Source organism: Rattus rattus, chromosome 2, assembly GCF_011064425.1.
Source record: "Rattus rattus isolate New Zealand chromosome 2, Rrattus_CSIRO_v1, whole genome shotgun sequence".
NCBI lineage: Eukaryota > Metazoa > Chordata > Mammalia > Rodentia > Muridae > Rattus > Rattus rattus.
The window spans coordinates 205,425,652-205,444,036 of NC_046155.1; the positions used below are offsets into that span (position 1 = coordinate 205,425,652).

An 18,385-nucleotide genomic window follows, 5' to 3' on the forward strand; every position below is an offset into this window, starting at 1 on the left:
CATTAATCCTGTGTTGTGATACCCAGGCGAGACGCTCTTACTCACGGTCACTTTCTCAAGGCTGACTTTTGTTGCTGTTTGAGAAAACGCTTCACTCTAGCTGGTCCAGGCCACCCTAGATCCTCTCCCCGCCATGCACAGCGAGAGCCAGAGTTTGAATTTTATTGAATTTATTTACAGCCCCTGACTGTAGATGTCTAAGCCTGCTCTCAGGCCTGTCCTCTTTCCCAGCGCTTTATCATCTGAGGATGTAGATTGAGGCGTACGTTGCCAACACCACGTGTCTTCCCCTTTAGCTTTCTTCTCCCTGGTTTAATGACCTCATTATAATAACAGTCACGAGTGGTGATGAAGAATGTTCTAGAGTATTTGCACCAAAAGTACATATCTACCAACTTCTCATCTCCCTCTTACTCCTCTGTGGTGGGGATAATAATCCAGTCCACATGCCTTTGCTTGTGCACTCCATTGAGAAATGTAGAAGGGATGGCCTTCTTTGCAAGCCTTCCTGGTAGGTAATTCAGCATGGCGCGGTGAGCCCTGTTCCTTTAAGGCTGGTGTGGAACATTGTAAGCAGCATTTCTCCAGAAACTCTTTGCAGTGTCCATGGATACCAAGTCTGAAGGAAGCATGATCTCTTCAAAAGAAACACGTGCGTGTGTGTATTTACTGAGTGGAAGGTAAGGAATGTAAAAACACTATTTTTGAAGGTTTGATTAGCATGAAAACAATACTGCCTGTTAGTATTGTGGAGCCTTTTCAGTTTGAGATTTTACACAAACTAATCTCAGATCTAGTTCAAGTGTTTGTACCAGAAGCTTCTCCATGGCCCTAGGCTTTGGGTTTCCATGACCAGTTAGATTTGGACTTAACGCAAGGTATGTATGTCATGAGAGCATTTCTCTTGAGTAGTATTAATGCTACTTATTGGAATGAATTGTTTTCTGAGAAGTTATTATGAAAGAGCCTGGTCCTTGGTTCTCTCATTCTGTTGCTCACTGTGTGATCACTGTCTGACAGCCTCTCTTGTCAGCCTCAAGGCTATCTCCAGAACTAAAGAGATAATCCTGAACTTCCAAAATTAGGAGATAAAATATACCTATTTTTCCCTTATAAAGATTTCAGCCTCAGGTTATTTGTGTCATCAACAGTAAAGGCCAGGCTAATAAGTCATTTGTGGTTAGTTTTTGTTTGCCTTGATATGAGATAACCCTCTACCATGTGAATCCAAAGAGCTAATGAAGGGCAGCAGGATGGCTCAGTGGGTAAAGGAACCTGCTGCCAGGCCTGATGACATGAGTTCAACCCCTATGGCTCTACGTGGTGCAAGGAGAGCACCAACTCCAGTAAGTGCCTCTGAGCATACTGTAGCCCGTGTGCTGGCTCGCCTCCCCCAAGCCCTCTGCATAGAATGTGCGGTGACTGAAATACATTTTTGGTTTAGGTATTCTCCCTTGTGTCTTGTTGACATGGGATCATTTCGACTTGTTGGTAAAAGGTTCTGTCATTCTGTACAAATCTTCTTTAGTAGTTGTCAAAAGATTTTAATACATGTGAATGAGCCCAGCTGGGCATTACTGGAACACTCAGCAGGCTTCCAGATCAGGATGAGCTTGTACAGGCAAAGCCAGATAGAAACAGGTCAATCCTACTTGACAATGCTCACGGGGAAGTAGGGAGATCTGAAGGCTGGATTGCCTGTCTCTTCTTGTTAAGAGAGTATGGTATTCTGACCCAAGTGCTATAACTTGCTCATGGGCATGACAGTGTGCAAGGATGCTCATACAATCCACTGGAAAACGTCGCTCCTGGGTCAGAAGGAAGAAGCAGCCTTAGCTTAATAGAGTTGTTGCAGATAGAGGAGTGTGTTTTGTTTTGCTTTGCTTTGGTTTTTGTTTTTAGACTGTGTCTCCTGTATCCCTGGCTAGCCTCAAACTCACAGTGTAGGACAAAGATGACCTTGAGCAACCCCCTCCTCCCATGTCCAGTGCCTGAGTTCTGGAGTGAATATGATTTACTAACAAAACTGGTAAACTTAGACATTAAGTGCTGTGGTCGGTGTATTATAAACTTTGAGATATTAATATATTAAGCTTTTGGACATTTTTCTATGCAGTTTTAAATACTATGTTTTCAGATTGTAAGACAGAAGTTGGTGCGGGGTTGGGGATTTAGCTCAGCGGTAGAGCACTTACTTGCCTAGCAAGCGCAAGGCCCTGGGTTCGGTCCCCAGCTCCGAAAAAAGAAAAAAAAAAAAAAGTCAGAAGTTGGTGGATGAAGGTACTTGTTTATAGTAGGAGAATGCTTTGTCTGTTACAGTTCAGTGTGCCAAATGTGGTTTTAAAAAGAAAGCAGAGAATCACAGAAGCTGATCACTTGGAATTCACTGGCAGCCAGAGATCGAGTGTGGACGACTGTGTCCTTCGTTCTGTGGCTGGAGAGCTAGCACTGCCTCCATGCCAGCTAGACAGAATTGGCTTCCTGCCAGAGAATGTGGGCACCCCTGCCAGAAGTGCTGGGTGTCTAACTTGCCCACTGTGGGTCAAGTATACAGCCCAGTTCCCTGTGCCAATGTTCCTCAGCAGATCCTGTGACCTTGAGCCAGCTTCATTTTCAACTGTATCTATGGTCTGGATAGATTGCCATGCTACGTCAACTGGAAGAGAAGACTTTTAGGTTAGCCTTGAATTCATTATGTGGCTGAAGCTGGCCTGAAACTTAGGGTTTTCACTTCCTGGGGACTGGGATTTCAGGTGTGGACCACAATCCCTGGTTTATTCAGTGTTGAGGGATGAAACCTAGCACTTTGTGCATAGTAGATAAGTGCTCTGCCAACCCCTGGAGTTACATCTCCAGTCCATGTTTTTATCATCATCATCATCATCATCATCATCATCACCACCACCACCATCATCACCACCATCATCATCATCATCATTGTTTTAGTTAATAGGTCTATTGGTATATTTTAAAAATATACCATAGGTTTTATCCCTACTATCAAACAACAATCAAGTTACTATTGTGGAGAAAAGAGAAGTATCTACTGTAAATGATAATCGTAGTTTTATGTGGAAAGCCGCAATAACATTCACCATCACAAGATGGCGCTGGCTTCCGCTGGGCCAGCCCGACTTCCTTTCAGGAAGCTAGCTGTGTGCGCATGTGCAAGAGTGTGTTCCCGCCAAGTCTTTGCCCGCCCCGGGGCGTGCCAGTGAGATCATGGGTAAGTGACCAATCAGGCATGGACGCGCCGTGCCAGGGTTTTATAAGCAGCGCCTTTCTGGGCCCCGGGTCTCTCCTCTTCAAGATGCAATAAACGCTTTGCTGCAGAAGGATCCTGGTGTCCTCGCGCGTGTTCCTGCTGGCGAGACGATAGCGCGCGACAGTTTTATACATGTGAACAACATTTACATTGAAAATTCGCTCTGACCCAGCTTCTCCTGTGGTTCTCTCTCAGACACTCCTGACCTGAGTATCTACTGTCCTGGGCAGTCTGGAGGGAATGTTAGAGTCAGGCTGTCTTAGCATCCTTAGATGATAACTTTATCTATCCAGTTCATCAGGTTAGAAGTTGATTTAAAAGTACCGCTATAGAATCATTGCTGCCAACAGTAAGTCATCAACAGGTAGCCCCGACTAACCAAAGAAAGACGCGATCCAGCCATCATTACAGTGAATTATTTTAATGACTTAAATAGATGTACATTTGATGTAGGTGAGAGATCACAAGCAATTTGGTGAATTTGGAGTGACTTGGCCAACTGGAGGCGACAGTCATCAAATAGTGCCCCTGTGGCTCTGCAGACTGACAGGATGTCACTCAGCACTCCCAGACATGCATATTGGTATGGAGACTGAGCCAAAAGCAAAGCTAATAATTAGTAGCTGCATGTTTGGGAAAATACATTGAGTTACACAGACAAGAATTAGGACCAGTTAGGACCCTGCTCCAGGTTGCCTATTTTACAGGTGACATTTGTAAACACTCCAGAGTAATGGTCGACTGGTCCATGGTCAACACAAGTGCGAAGAGAAATCATTTTATTAAACTTTTTGGAGACCCCATTTAAATAACAATGTCAAAACTTGGGGTCCCAGTGGGATTTTGGTCTTCATAACGGGGTGAGCAGGCAAACCGACCAGCAGCAGCCCAGGCTGGGCCTAGCACTGCAGATCCTCTTCTCTGGTCTGCCGGACGCCTGCTGAAGCATTCTGGGAGCTGGCGTGTGCTGTGGAGCTCAGGACCTCCTCAAAACTGCCACCACTGTGGTTTGTCCCACCTACTTTCGTCTGAAACGGGCAGAGAGATAAAAACCCAGTTAGTTATTCATTCCCATTTTTATAACTTTTAAAAAAAAGAGTACCAGAAGTTTAACTTCTTTTGGGTTCAGACAGAACTGTGTTTCCTCAGGGGCACATGAAGTTAGTGAAGTTAGTTTTCCTTTATGCTTCAGAACAGTATTCATTGCAGTTCTGGGATAAGATTCCAAACTTCATTTCCACACAAGTTTAGCATTCTTCACTTTATCTCTTCTACTTGTAAAATTCTAATCCTTAGGAATATAATTAGATCTGCAGATGTGGAACATCTGCCCTGTTCATCTAGAGAATTTATTCAATCAAATTGCAATTGGATCTCAGAGTAGTTCTTTGAGTTTTACAAGTGTATGAACATCCCTATGTGACTTTTACTTAGGTTTCTCTTTGAGACATAACTAGAGGCCAATTCTACTTTTTGAAACTGTTTGTATGCATCTTCGTGTGGTTGTGAGTACATGTGTGCACCTGTGCATGTACATATTGTGTATATGCATGTGGAGGCCACAGGGTAACCTCAGGTATTGTGTCTCAGGTGCCATCCTCCCAGCCCCCTACCACTTTTTTCAGACAGTCTTTCTTTGCCCTGGAATTCTCCAAAGAGGCAAGGCTGGCTGGCCAGAAAGCCTCAGGGATCTTCACCTTCTTTACCTATCTTCACCTTCCCTGAGGTAGGATTACAACTGTACATCACTATGCCCTGAATTTTGAAACTGAAATCTAGTCATGGTGCTTGCAAGTCAAGAAGTACTTTACCTACTGAATTAATCTCTCCAGCCTACCCCTGACACTACCATTTTCTGGGGTTTTCTTTGTTTTGTCCTGAGCAGTAGGAATTTCATCTTTCCAGACAAGTAACAAAATATATGTCATGTTTGAAAGACAATGGCACCTATAGGCCCATAGGGAGTGGCACTATTAGGAGGTGGGGCCTTGTTTGAGTAGGGGTATGGAGGAGGAAGCATGTCAGTGGGAGGAGGCCCTGAGGGCTCGTATTCTCTATCCCCAGTGTGGCTCAGTCTCCTGCTGCCTGTGGATCAAGATGTAGTACTCTCAGCTCCTTCTCTAGCACCAGGCCTGCCTGCATGCTATGTTTCTCGTCATGGTGGTAACTGACTAAAGCATGAAACCGAAAGCTACCCCCAATTAAATGTTCTCCTTTCTAAGAGTTGCCATAGCTTATAAGATCCTTTATAAGAGTTGCCATGGTCATGGTGTCTCTTAACATAGCTTATAAGATCCTTTATAAGAGTTGCCATGGTCATGGTGTCTCTTAACAGTAGCAATCCTAACTCAGATACTATATGATGAGTCTCTTCTGTGTCCTTTTTTATTGACTCAGTAGAAACAGAGGTCAATTTACATTTTAAATGTGTGCTTAAGTATTCTGAATGACTATGTATTAAAAAGCTCTTAAAAATCAATGTTTTATATTCTAAAATATGTGATGAAAGTCTGAGTAGTCACACTGGCCTTTCCTTAAGCATCCACAATGTGTAAAAACAACAAGGAAAAGGAAAGTAGAGAATAGATAACTCTGCTATTGCTGACCCAGTGTCTACTACATCAAAGGAATAGACATGTGCACAGCATGGGAAGGTGTCCATGCTGTCTGATCTGCCCTTTGCAAACTTAACTAGACAATACTTGAGAGATGGGAACACTTGTTACTCTCCCAAAAGACCCAGGTTTGGATTCCATCACCCACATGGTAGCCTATAGCCATCAGTAACTTCAGTTTCAAGTTATCTGAGCACTCTTCTGACCAACATGGGCACCAGGCATACTTGTGGCACACAGACATACTTACAGGCAAAACATTTACACCTATAGAAGAAAATAAAATTGAAAAGACATTTACAAAAACTTAGCGAGGGTTTAAAAGCAGTTCAATGAAAAAACTTAATTCAACTGTCATAAAAATAATTTTGTCCTTTAAATTCAGTTATTAAATTGAATTTTCTATATTGCTTAGATCATACATTTATTTATTTATATATTTATTTTCCCCAGAGTCTTCCCTATGTATCCCACACTGGCCTGTCACTCTACATAGGCCAAGCTGACCTAGAACTCTTTTAACTCCCCCTGCCTGAGCTGGCAGTACTGTTTCTTTCCTGACAGGAATAAGTAGGATTAATTTAATATAATCTACTCTGTTGAGTACTAGTTGCTTTGGGGCTTTAAATTATTGAATTCTCACCAGACCTAGCAGCGCATGCCTTTAGTCGCAGCACTGAGGAGGCAGAGGCAGGTGAATCCCTGTGAGTTTGAGACCAGGCTGGCTCATCGTGAATCCTAGGACAGTCAAGGCTACATAAATAGACTCTGACTTAAATCCTGCTGCACAATTTCAATTTTCTTTCTAGCTTCTGTTTAATAGTAGAAATCACACAGTATTATATCAGATGAATATTGATGTTTCCCTTTAGACTTTTCATCTAGTTTTTTTTTTTTTCTCATATCACCATAGGATGATAAAGAGGTGCTTTTTTAAAATTCAGGGTGGCAAACAAGTGGGATGCAGGTTTCCTAACCAGGTGTGTTTAGTGCCTGCACACTGCCATGCTTTGGGTGGCAGACTCATTCTTAGGCTGAACAAACACACAAACAGTAGACCTCGTTTGCACCTCTCTCTTCATGATACTTTACATCTAAGGGTTTATCACTTTGTCCCCAGAATTATAACTGCTCTTCGTAGCCGATTTCATTTGAACCACAGGGTTGGGCTACTAATCTCTTCGAATAACTGTCTAGGAGAACACAAAGCATCACAAAGCATCATGGAATGACTCTCTCTTCAGTTTTGGAGGGTCTGATCCAGACTATGTATCACTAAAGAGTGAGCCCAGTAAAACCAAGCTCTGCTTGACAGACAGGAAGGGTGGGCAGCTGCGTGTGGGGTTACAAGACAGCAATTATAGAAGACGTTATGACATTTATTTAGGCGGCATCTTCCAAAAGATTGTGATAATAACTGATTTTCCTGTTTTACCCTTATGCCTTGAAAGCCAAGACTAGTTTTTCTTCGGCCTCTTCCTCCCTCTCTGTATATTAGCGCCTGTGCATGGACAGTTTATGAAAGTTTAACACCCAGCATGGAATGGGCATAATTTCAGTTGCTACCCAGGGAGCAAATCCATTACTGGGAAACAGTGCATTTTGTGGCACTGTGATGCCCATGCTGTGCTGTGGTCAGTATGGAAGCTTGGTAATGGTCTGGGAGGCTGGTGGGAGGGGATGGCATTATGACACACAGCAAACGGTTTAGTTTTGCTAATTTATGTCCACATCAGATCTGTGAGCTACTGTAGAAAGTTCAGTACATGTTATGAAATTAAGTGGTAAATGAAAACCCAATTCACCTTCATGAGCAATCAATCTATTACCGAGTGGTTTATAATCAACTCTAAGGATGCAGGAGTACTCTTTGCTGCTGATATTATCCACAGGTCTCTTTGGGAGGAAAATGTCTGTCCCTAAACACATCTGCCCTCCTAGCTACACAGGAGGTGTTGGCCCTAACTTGCCTGCAGCACTAATGGTGGTAATATGTAGGCTGCCCTGATAAAATGGACCCAATCATACACAATTCACTTTATCTGTACCTTGAGGCTTGTAACAGTTGTCTCAACCCTCTCCTCAAATGATTTGAAAGTAGGAGAATTCCTAAAATAAGAAAAGAGAGGTCAGCTCTTAAGGCTCAGTGTCTTAGCAACCATGTAGTTTGGTTTTCACTTCTTGTTTGTAAATAGCACTTCTGCACCAGAGCTGGCGGCCAGCTTGGGACCTGCGCCAACTGCATCTGAAAGTGTGGTTTAGTCCTGCTCAGGTAGGTCCAGAAACAAAGGCATAGCATATTTTGAAGTAAAATAGGCAGATACTTGCCTGTGCAATATATAACACAGCACATGGCAGTGATCCAACGATAGTAGTGAGTCCATATATGGGGGAATAGTGTTAGGAAATTAAGTGGCCAATGAAAACCCAATTCACTTTGATGAGGACTCCATAGTCCTGCGTAAGTCATTTTCACCAAGTCAGGGGACTGATAACTAATTATATATTTGCTAATTTATTGTTTTCTGCCACAACAGTCCTCTTCCTAACTCAGTTTTTTTTATTTGTTTTAGTGAACAGTGGATGATCTGTTTAAATGTCATGCATAAGATTTCCAACTCGCAAAGTTAAAGTTTTTTTTCCCCAGTAAATATGAGACAAGACAGACAAGAAATAGTTCAAGGAGAAAAATAGGTTCATGGCTCTTCTCTTTCTGTGCCTCAAAAGATAAGGATGGTGACAAACTGCAGGAAGTGTGGTTTCTGAGCATTGATGCTCTCTGTGTTTTATGGTGCTGCCCCACCCCATCACCTCTAAATCATTTCCTCGTTAGCTACATGTATTATTCTCCTATCCTCTTAGGAGATGGAGCCTTCCTACCTTATAGACATTTCATTTATGACTCAGTATTGTATCATCTACCTTCCATCTTCTGGCTTTCAGTCTTTTGGTGCTTTCTTTGTGGGATTTGCCCACACGCAAAAAAATTACTGCATTGAACATTGATATCACTAAATTCAATTAAAGACATAGAAGATAAACTAAAAGATGTATCTTAAATTTTATATGTCACATTTCAGTAACAATTGCCATTATATTCTAGTCAAACGTGTCGATTAAATTTTATTGTTTTTGATAAGCTACTTGCTCGTTTTTGAGGACAGAGGGCAATGAAATACAAGGAATGGCTTAGAGAGTCTTGATAGGGGAGTGTGGCTAGGCCATTTGGGGTTCGCTGTAAGGTGTGGGGTGAGCCATGGCTCTAGGATGGTCCAGAGGTAACCAGCATACCAAATATATGCTCTGGGTCTCTGGCTTTTTTGAAGATTGCTTCTGCAACTTTGTCAGTCCCCAGGCCTAGAAATGTAGCCCATTCTAGCTGCAGGGTACAGCTTTGTACCTTGCTCATGACTCAAACATTAGTCAGATCCCTGTGAGGAATCCTTCATAATAACCCTGTTTCGTGGTGAAATTACATTTGCATGACTCAAAATTATATAGTGTGGCACTTCATTTTCTCCTCAGGTTTTATTTGGCTGAACCTGCCCACATGACATCCATCAGTTGTGTGGGCCTACAGTGCATGGGCAGGTAAGGTGGAGGTTTTGTGGATCCATGTTAGATTAGTAAACTTAATTTCCTCACAAACCCAACTTCAGGAAGTTCGTGAGAATGCACTTGCCCCTTAGGTCACAAGATGGATTTCTGATTCACAGAAACTTTCTTGTTTTAGCCAACCCTTCTTTGGACACCCAGAGGTAGACTTAGCCAGTCAAAGAGCTCATACACGCCTTATGTTGGACTCCTCAGCGTGGGAACTTAGGGGAGCTGCTAACAATTTGTTTGAAGATGAACTAAGCAATCTTATTTCTACCAAATATGGAAAACCAAACACAGTGGTTCAATTTCCCAACCAACTAATTGAGCGAATAGCTCCAGTGGAGAAAAGACATCATCAGACATTAAAGAATAAACATTTCTCTAATTAAATTACACCAGAATGCATACCGAAGGATAAGGAGTGCTGGTTAATCAAATTTAATTACACCATGGACAACTATAAACTTTTGGTACCACAAATGACCCTTGGAAGAATTTGGTTCTTGGCAACTAGATTTCCTCTGCGATGACTCCAAATCATAATGGAGACTATGAAACAAAGGGTGTCCAAATTCAGACCGAAATGTGGGAAGGTCCTAGAGGCTTGATGTGCTCCTTTATTCCACAGTGACAGGAGCCCGGGCTGCTGGAGTGTCCCCCAGGGGCATCATGGAGAGAGCAGCAAATCCATGACTCTTCATTTTTTCAATACAGTGCAGTCGATATCAGCGAGATGGCTTTAGCGTGGCTGTAACACTGACTGTTGGCAGAGCTGTGCTACTACCTGCCTCTCGTCACACCCATGTGAATGTCCATCCTCCAGACTCTCACCACTAGGAAGTTTGTTTTAATCACACTGTATCACTAATCTATCCAGAACTGTGGTGTCACTGTAAACTCTCGGCAGACAACTGCTCTCGAAATCCGAATGACACCCTTCACAGGAATGCAACCCTGTGAGTGTCTGTCTGTCTGTCTGTCTGTCTCTCTCTCTCTCTCTCTTCGTTTACATTTAATTATGCAAATATGGAGAATGAACCCACAAGTAATAATAAAGACATGTTTCAGTACATTTGGCATTAAAATTATGTATTTTGTGCACATTACCTCATGGCAGGCATACTTATGGAATGGCGGATGGAGTACCTTCGGGACAAAGCACATTAAAGGGAGGGGGGAGAAGAAGATAGCAGAATTTAGGTTTGTGAAAAAGTCCTGATTTGACAATTGTAAAACAGCAATTTTAAATATCCGAAGTAGTCCTTGCCCGCCCAACCAAGATGGTATTTGTTCTCCCTTGGCATAACGGGCCTCAGTCAGCTTCTGAGAGTGTAAGGAAAAATAGATGAGCAGTGGCCAAAGCTTCCTCTCGTTCCTAGGGGCTCTGCAGGAAATCTGCAAGGGGTGGAATCCTTCAGCCTAACCAGGGTCTCCACTTCCTTCTCACACTGGGGAAGAGTGAAGAGCAGAGCCAGGAAGGTCAGCCAGGCGGGTAGATGCTAATGATCCATTGGACAGAAACTGTCCACAGGAATGCAGATCGTTAAGAAAAGGAATCCTAGGAATAACATGCTAGGCTAACACAGTTCAGCCCCACAATCAACACACACACACACACACACACACACACACACACATACACCACACCACACCCCAGCTGGAAGGAGACGACTTCTGCATCCACTCTAGACTAATTTTCAGGATCTTAATCTTAAGAGTAGCTGACTTATCGTCTCCTCTCCCATTGTGTAGTATTATCTACTGAGTTTTCTCCAAAGCTGGAGTGAGGCATTGGGAGGAAGCAAACTGGGTTCCATTATCCTGGGTTAGAGTTTGCTCTCAACCCACATTTTAAACCTAGACCCTGCTTTCTCTTCTCCCTAGAACAGCTCTACTCAAGTTGCAGGGTTCAACCCCTTGCTGGGGTCAAACAATCCTTTCTCGGGAGTTGCCTATGACCATGTGGAAACACAGATATTTATATTTACAATTCAAAACAGCAGCAGAACTTCAGTTATAAATTAGCAACAAAAATAATTTTATGGCTAAGGTTTACCACAACATGAATAAGGTTGCAAACCACTGCCCTAGAAGCTAACAGGTTTTGGATCACACATCCCAGAAACTATCAACTAACACCATTGGGATGGGCAGCCTACTATTGAAATGTCAAGTCATTCAGACAGCATTTGTAGCCTTCCAAAGACTATATATGGAAATTGCATTTAAAACACATCACTACAGGAAATCCAGTATCACCAATCTGCTCATCTCATTAAATACAATCTGGGTGAGGGTTGGACTGGGGTAGGGGTGAATTAAGTTCATACTGTGATTCCATTAAAAAAAAAAAAAAGGTTTAAGTTGAAGTCCTCAGTGATAGATTTTCTCTGCTGATGAAATAAGCTAATTTAAGCTGAATTAAAAAGTATATAAAAGCAGATTTACTGGGGGCAGCCTGTCACTTAGGCTGAAAACCACCAACTTATTAATATAAGTATTGTTCAGTAAAACTATAGAAATTGAAGTTCAGACATCAGTGTGTTAAAGTGAAAGAAATTGGAAGAACAGTCATGGGGGAATAGTTCTCTGTTTCTCAACTCCACATTCTGCAAGTTTTATTCAAAACAAAATCTTTACATCTTTATATTCTAAGGGCCATGTCTATGTTGGAAGAAATGGTGCTGACAGAAGAGAACTCAAGCTAAGAGACTGTCTAGCAAATGAAACCAGTAGGGAAGATACGCAAGTGGATTTAGCCCTGCACAACTGGCCTCTTCCTTAGCACGCATGCTCCAGAAAATGGTCGTGTTTTTCTGGTTGTGGCACAGCATGAAGGTTGCTGAGAACCATGGGTAGAAGGGACTGGCAGGGGAGGAGGAAGCTGCAGACTTTCTCACACAGCCTCACAGACTCAACATAGTGTGCTTACCCAATAGAGTGAGACCTGCGGCCAGGCAGCATGGAAGAAAAGAATGGGGCAGAGTTAGCACAGACTATGAAGAAATGTCCCCCTTGTGGCTTTTATTCCTTTGTAAGAGCCCAAAAGAAAGGTTTGAGCAACCCTATGCACTGTTCTTTTGAATACACACTTTGCCTTCTTTGTGCATGCTGAGGGAAAAGGGTCCTATGACCCTGAGTAGCTATGGAAACCCTAGGATGCTTGAGTCCTTGGATAGAGTCCCTCAGTGTTTGCACATTGCTTCTATACTCATTGCTTGCATTACGTGTGGTACCTAACACAGGTTAAAAGTCTATAGCATTTGCCAGGCCTTTCTGCTAAGAGAATCTTATTACAAAAATTTGTACATGCTCAATAAACATGAATTACCACCTTTTCAACCTGCGGTTGGTGGGACCTATAGATGCAGAAACAATAGCTAATGGCGCTGACTTTTTAATGTGTCTTAATGATTTTTGTTTAACACTCAGTTAAAATTTTTCTTCAAGTTGCTTTTGACACAGCAATATATTGATGGCAAAACTTCATCATGTTTCCTTTGAACATTTGATCCCCACTGGATCATGGTTTGGACAGATTCACTGAGAACTTCTGAGACAATGCCAATGTTGTTATATGAACCTCTCCAACACTTCACACTTCCTCAGACTTCGCCTCATGGATATCACGTGACTTTAACAGACAGGTGGGGCAAGTATAACTAATGCTATTCACAAATGGAGAAAAAGGCTGACCATGGTCATGAATTTGGTGCTGGAACACATAGAGGAATATAAATGGATACAAATATAGGGTAACAGCATACTTTAAAACAACAGAAGGTTTAAAGTAAAGTACATTTTAACATTTCCTACTATTCTTTTATAAATTAACACATTAGTTTGAAGAAAATGTAAAAAACTTTTTTCTCATTTGAGGGTATTAACCTGGAGAAATTTTTAAATAACATCTATACATTACTTGTTTAAGTAAAATTTAAAACTTAAAAGTATTTCTAATACTTGATGAAAATGAGAAATATATCACTTTTTCCAACTTTATGGAAATTTTCAGAACTATATTTGAATCTCTAGAAACATATACTATATGTCCCAGGATTTTTAGTCACTATTTGTTTGAAAGCAATGAGGCTAGAGTCACAGACCTCATAGATGCTAGGCAATTGCTTTACTACGGACATTACTCTAGCACACAGAAACTGCCATTGAACAATGGAAGTTGTGTACCTTACATGAAGTTGTAATTAATGAATATCATGGAACTTCTGAGACATGAGTTATGCACTGCTAAAACAAAGCTCTTTAAAACAGGAGGAAAGGCAGTTGACAACTGGTTATCATACCCTGCTACAATATGAACCAGAGTATACCAACACTCTTGCCTTTGTTCCTCACTATTTAGAAAGACAAGATGATAGGTGAATACTGATTTCCTTCTTGTAAGGACCACTTTGAGACAGTCATAAAATAAAGATTAAACTAACATTTAAATGCTCAATACAGCCCTGCTCTATAATACCCCAAATGGCGTCACTACTTGGCTTTCCCTCACTTTGATTTCTTTGGATGGAACCCAAGCGCTCCCTCATGTATGCAAAGACCTCCACTACTGAGTTACAGCCTTAGCCCATGCTTCTCTCCTCTACAGTTCATAAGGGAACACATTCAGGTAGAAGATGGATCAATTGTATTCTGCAGCACTCACTTTCACATGTGCCTGGTCTGGAGGCAGATTCCTAGCCTCCACCCAAGCCCCTCTGAGCACAATCTTGGAGAAGTGCAATTTGGAAAAACATGTTTAACAATGCTTCAGAGATTTTATTAGGACTCATAAAGATGGAGGAACACTGCTTGGTAGGGTCGTGTAAGGTTCTAGTGTTCAAGAGAAAGATTTCAACTGCACATGTAAAGACCAAACTTCATAAACATAGCCAAACATATTTCCTCACATACAATGGGCAGAAGGGTCTTTCTTGTATAAGAGATATTTGTTCAGATAAATAGTTTAATACCACTGATACAACTTTAAACTTAATAAAATTGTAATAATACAAAATCACATGCTGCCTCTGGACGCTTTCAATGTCTTTTGATAATGTAGCATTAATAAAAATGAAGATAAAACAATGGAGAGTGTCCACGCACATATCTATAATCACCTATAATTGTCCACACAAATACTTAGTTAGCCGGGTTCCTGAATATGAAACATAATCCAACAACCTTTGATGTAAAACACGAAGTACAAAGACATGAACATTTGTTTCTAGGAATCAAAAATTAAAAAAAAAATAGTTTAAGAAATTTATGACATAAATATATACATAAATTTTTAAGAGAAACTTAAAACTTTCCAACTTAAAAAATAATTCGGGTATGCGTTGCTAGCTCATGCCTTTAATCCTAGCACTTAGGAGGCAGAGGCAGGTAGATCTCTGAAGTTGAGGCCAGTGAGTTCCAGAACATCCAGGGCTATACAGAGAAACCTTTTCTCGGGGGGAAAAAATTGGTCTAAGAGCAAAATAAAACTGATTTCTGTTTGTTTCTTTTTTTTTCGGAGCTGGGGACCGAACCCAGGGATAAAACTGATTTCTAAAGAAGGATCTCCTCAGCCACATCAGTCAAATTCAAAATTAATCAACAGGCATTTAAATAATACAAATATGACATTGTGGAACATTTCTTATACATCTAATATAAAAAATAAAAATAGCCTATATAACACTGTTTCCTCTGTTTCTCCCGTAAGGATATTAGTTATAGTTCAAAATCTATCTTCATATCCTCCTTACCTGACAAATGCCCCTGGAGGATAGTTACTTAAAGCTCTTACTGTTGTTGTGAACTATGTGATGACTCAGTTATTAAAAATGAAGGTGTAAAAATGATTAATGTATCTCCATATACTGGTAAAGGAAAGAAAGAAAATTACCAGAAATATAAGACAAATAGTATCATCTTATAAAATATACCAGATAGTTGAATACAAAAATGTATCCTATAATAATTTATCAGAGCTGACCCCACGGAATATTTTTCTATATCATTTAAATTAAGAGATATGATGCTTAATATGCGTTGTCAATTCGGTTAGATTTAGAATGACTATAAATGTGTCTGGGTTACTGTGTCTCTGGATGCATCTAGAAGGCTGTTTCTAGGCAGGCTTAACTGAAGGGGAAGACTCGCTAGCCCTCGGGCTCCGGGACTGAAAAGAGAGCTTCAGCATTCACTGCTCCCTGCGTCCTGACCAGGGAAGAGCTGCCACCATGACTTCCTGGTGGGGATGAACTACACCTTCAAGCTATGAAACAAAGTGAGTTCTTCCGGGCATTGGCTTTTTCTGTTCACAGCCAAGAGAAAAGTTAATAAAACCAGCCAGGTTCTTCTTGCGCTGCGCTGTTCTGAAACCCCTCCTCATTCCCTCTAACTTCCGCTTTTATTGGTAGAGAGAGTATGGTTGGTGACAGGCCTCTTAATTAATCTTCAAACAGAAAATATCCCAACATAAAAATGTATTTCTGTCACCAGTGTGGTTTTACCCATTAAAGAAAGAACACCCTCCCTGTACACAGTGCTTTTTGGCCGACTCTTTTCTGCCGACTTACCTCATATCGCCAAACTTCCTGCTGATGGCAGTTCCCACATTACTGAAAGCTGCTGTTGCCTTCTGCCCTGCGTGGCTCAGGGTTTCGTGTGTTTTTTTGTACCTAGAATTAAAAGAGAATCATGGTAAGAGACAGAACACAGCCCAAGACTGGAGTCATGTGAGAATTCTGAGTACATGAGAAAACTCCAATAAAAAAGGACAAGAGTCTTGGGTGATGATGGTTCGAAAGAAAATGGCCCCCATGGGTCCATAGGGAATGTCACTGTGTGGGTGGGTCTCTCAGCTCTTGTGGATAATACAATCCACAGGGGATAGAGGGAGCAGAGATGGGGTGGAGGGGTATTCAGAAGCCCAGTGAGTACTTAAGGTAAATAAACCATACCTTGACCAGCTATCAGGAGGCAGATCAACTTTACTCTGGGTGAGTCAAAGCTTTTAAGATTTGGGGGACTGAGGGTAGGAGCACTGAGAATGAGCAAAGGTCATTGGCTGGGGGCTCAGGGTACCTGGAATGCCTCATTAGCATGGGGAAGCATTTCTGAAATCTCAGGTGCTGGATGAACAGGTTTTGTCAGGAGAAAGGAAATTGATCCTGTAATTTAATTGAGGCTATGTGACATTCCTCAGGTATAAGATACCATCTACTCAAAAGGATCCAAAAGTAGTAGACTGAACTGGATTCAACAGTGTTTAAATGTCTAGGGCTGTAGAGTAAGTGGGTAAGAGCATGTACTACTCTTCTCGTAGAGGACCACGTTAGGTAGCACCTACATCAGGCTGCTCACAACCATCTAGAAGCCCTCCAGTTCTATGCACATATTTTAAAAAGAGAATTATGAAAATAAAGACATTGTATTTATCAAAAAAAAATCATGTCAAAAAATCTGGAACTCCCACCCAATTAGATTTCAAGGATGCTCATAGGCTTTTCATAAAGTAGTAATGGGGCCATGAAACCAGATCTATAAAAAGTAGATTAAAAAATAGAATGGGGTTGGGGATTTAGCTCAGTGGTAGAGCGCTTGCCTAGCAAGTACAAGGCCCTGGGTTTGGTCCCCAGCTCCGAAAAAAAGAAAAAAAAAGAGTGGGGGCATTGTGGACGGAAGAAAAGCACAATATGTACATGAGACATGCACTATGGAGTAGGATTTAGAGTTAGTCTTATTCTAGAACTCTCTTTACTGAGAGCACAATTTTGAAAAAAAAAACAAAAAACAAAACGATACATCCAGAAGCAATTTTTCCTATACAAAATCTCCATGCAGAGTGTCGAGGAAATGAAGTAATCCATTATTGGTTTCCATGGGAGACCAACATCACCTTTGACCTTTGTTCCTCCAGCTCTGATCCAGTAAGAAGTCCTCCTGCCTCATTTCAATTTTCACAGGAGAACTCGAACCTGCCACTTCTCTCAGCACCCCTACTCTCCATCTGGCTCCGGCACATACCTGAATCTTGCGACAGTGCCCTAACGTGTCTTCCCACCTCTACCTTTCTCTCCCTACAGTGTCTCCCACACACCAGCCAGAAACAGCCATTAAAACATCAAGCCAAGTCTTGGTTTTCTCCACACCATTCACCAGCGTCTCATTTCATGGAGAGAAATCCAAAGTCCAAGACCTCCCTGGTTTCTCAGCCCTACCCACCTTCACTCTGCCTCTTCCTTGCTCACCCAGCTTCAGCCAGCCCAGCTGCCTCACTGCTCCCAAAGATTCCAGGCTCTATCAAACCTGGGGTACTCTGCTCTAATTTTTCCACTCGGTGATAGCAGGAAATGTGGCAAGGAAGGGGTTAGGTTGGTGGCACTGTTCTACTTGGAAGGATTAAAAGCCGGCACTCCAAAGAAGACTAGACTAGAAGCCAGCTTTCTCTATCCAATAGAGCCATAGCCTCTTGGAGCCTTGGCCATGTGAATGGCAGCATAAAAGAACTAAGGCCTAGCAGGGCGGCAGGGGAAGGAAAGAAAGGCAACCCAGGAAGGCTAAGGAGGAATGTCTATGGGAAGCCGCTCAGCACTGGTTCAGTGGCCTGAAAGATACTTAAAGGACACAGAAGACAGGCAACAAGGGTGACCATCATAGGGGCTGAGTTAGCCTAGAAAGTTCCTTCTGATGCATCAGTTTTGCATGGTTTAACGGCTTCTTGCAATTAGCCTGCATACTTACTTCTTCTAAGGGCGCTCTACGTAGTTTAACACTGTTTGAGAGGGATTTGGATTTTGAGATAGATATTTTTTTTGAACACGTGTAACACTCTGAATTTGATGGCTTAATTTAAAACTGGCTAGAAATAAGGTCATATTGTAAGCAGTAAATGTTGCATTGTCTTAAAGTC

At 41.8% G+C, this 18,385-nt stretch overlaps 1 protein-coding gene across 3 annotated transcripts in view; it reads right to left on the reverse strand.

Moving 5' to 3' along the window:
- Positions 1-3,670: 3,670 nt before the first annotated feature.
- Tpd52l1 (TPD52 like 1) overlaps positions 3,671-18,385 on the reverse strand; it is a 114,704-nt gene continuing 99,989 nt past the window's right edge. The window contains exons 4-8 of one of the 3 annotated variants that reach the window (XM_032894867.1): positions 16,050-16,151; positions 12,413-12,427; positions 10,588-10,626; positions 7,929-7,989; positions 3,671-4,293 (exon numbers count right to left, since the gene is read on the reverse strand). In XM_032894867.1, coding sequence (XP_032750758.1) covers positions 4,165-4,293; positions 7,929-7,989; positions 10,588-10,626; positions 12,413-12,427; positions 16,050-16,151 — 346 coding nt within the window. In that variant the 3' untranslated portion in view covers positions 3,671-4,164. The remainder of the gene's footprint in view (positions 4,294-7,928; positions 7,990-10,587; positions 10,627-12,412; positions 12,428-16,049; positions 16,152-18,385) is intronic. The other 2 variants (XM_032894868.1, XM_032894869.1) reach the window with 2 other exon arrangements.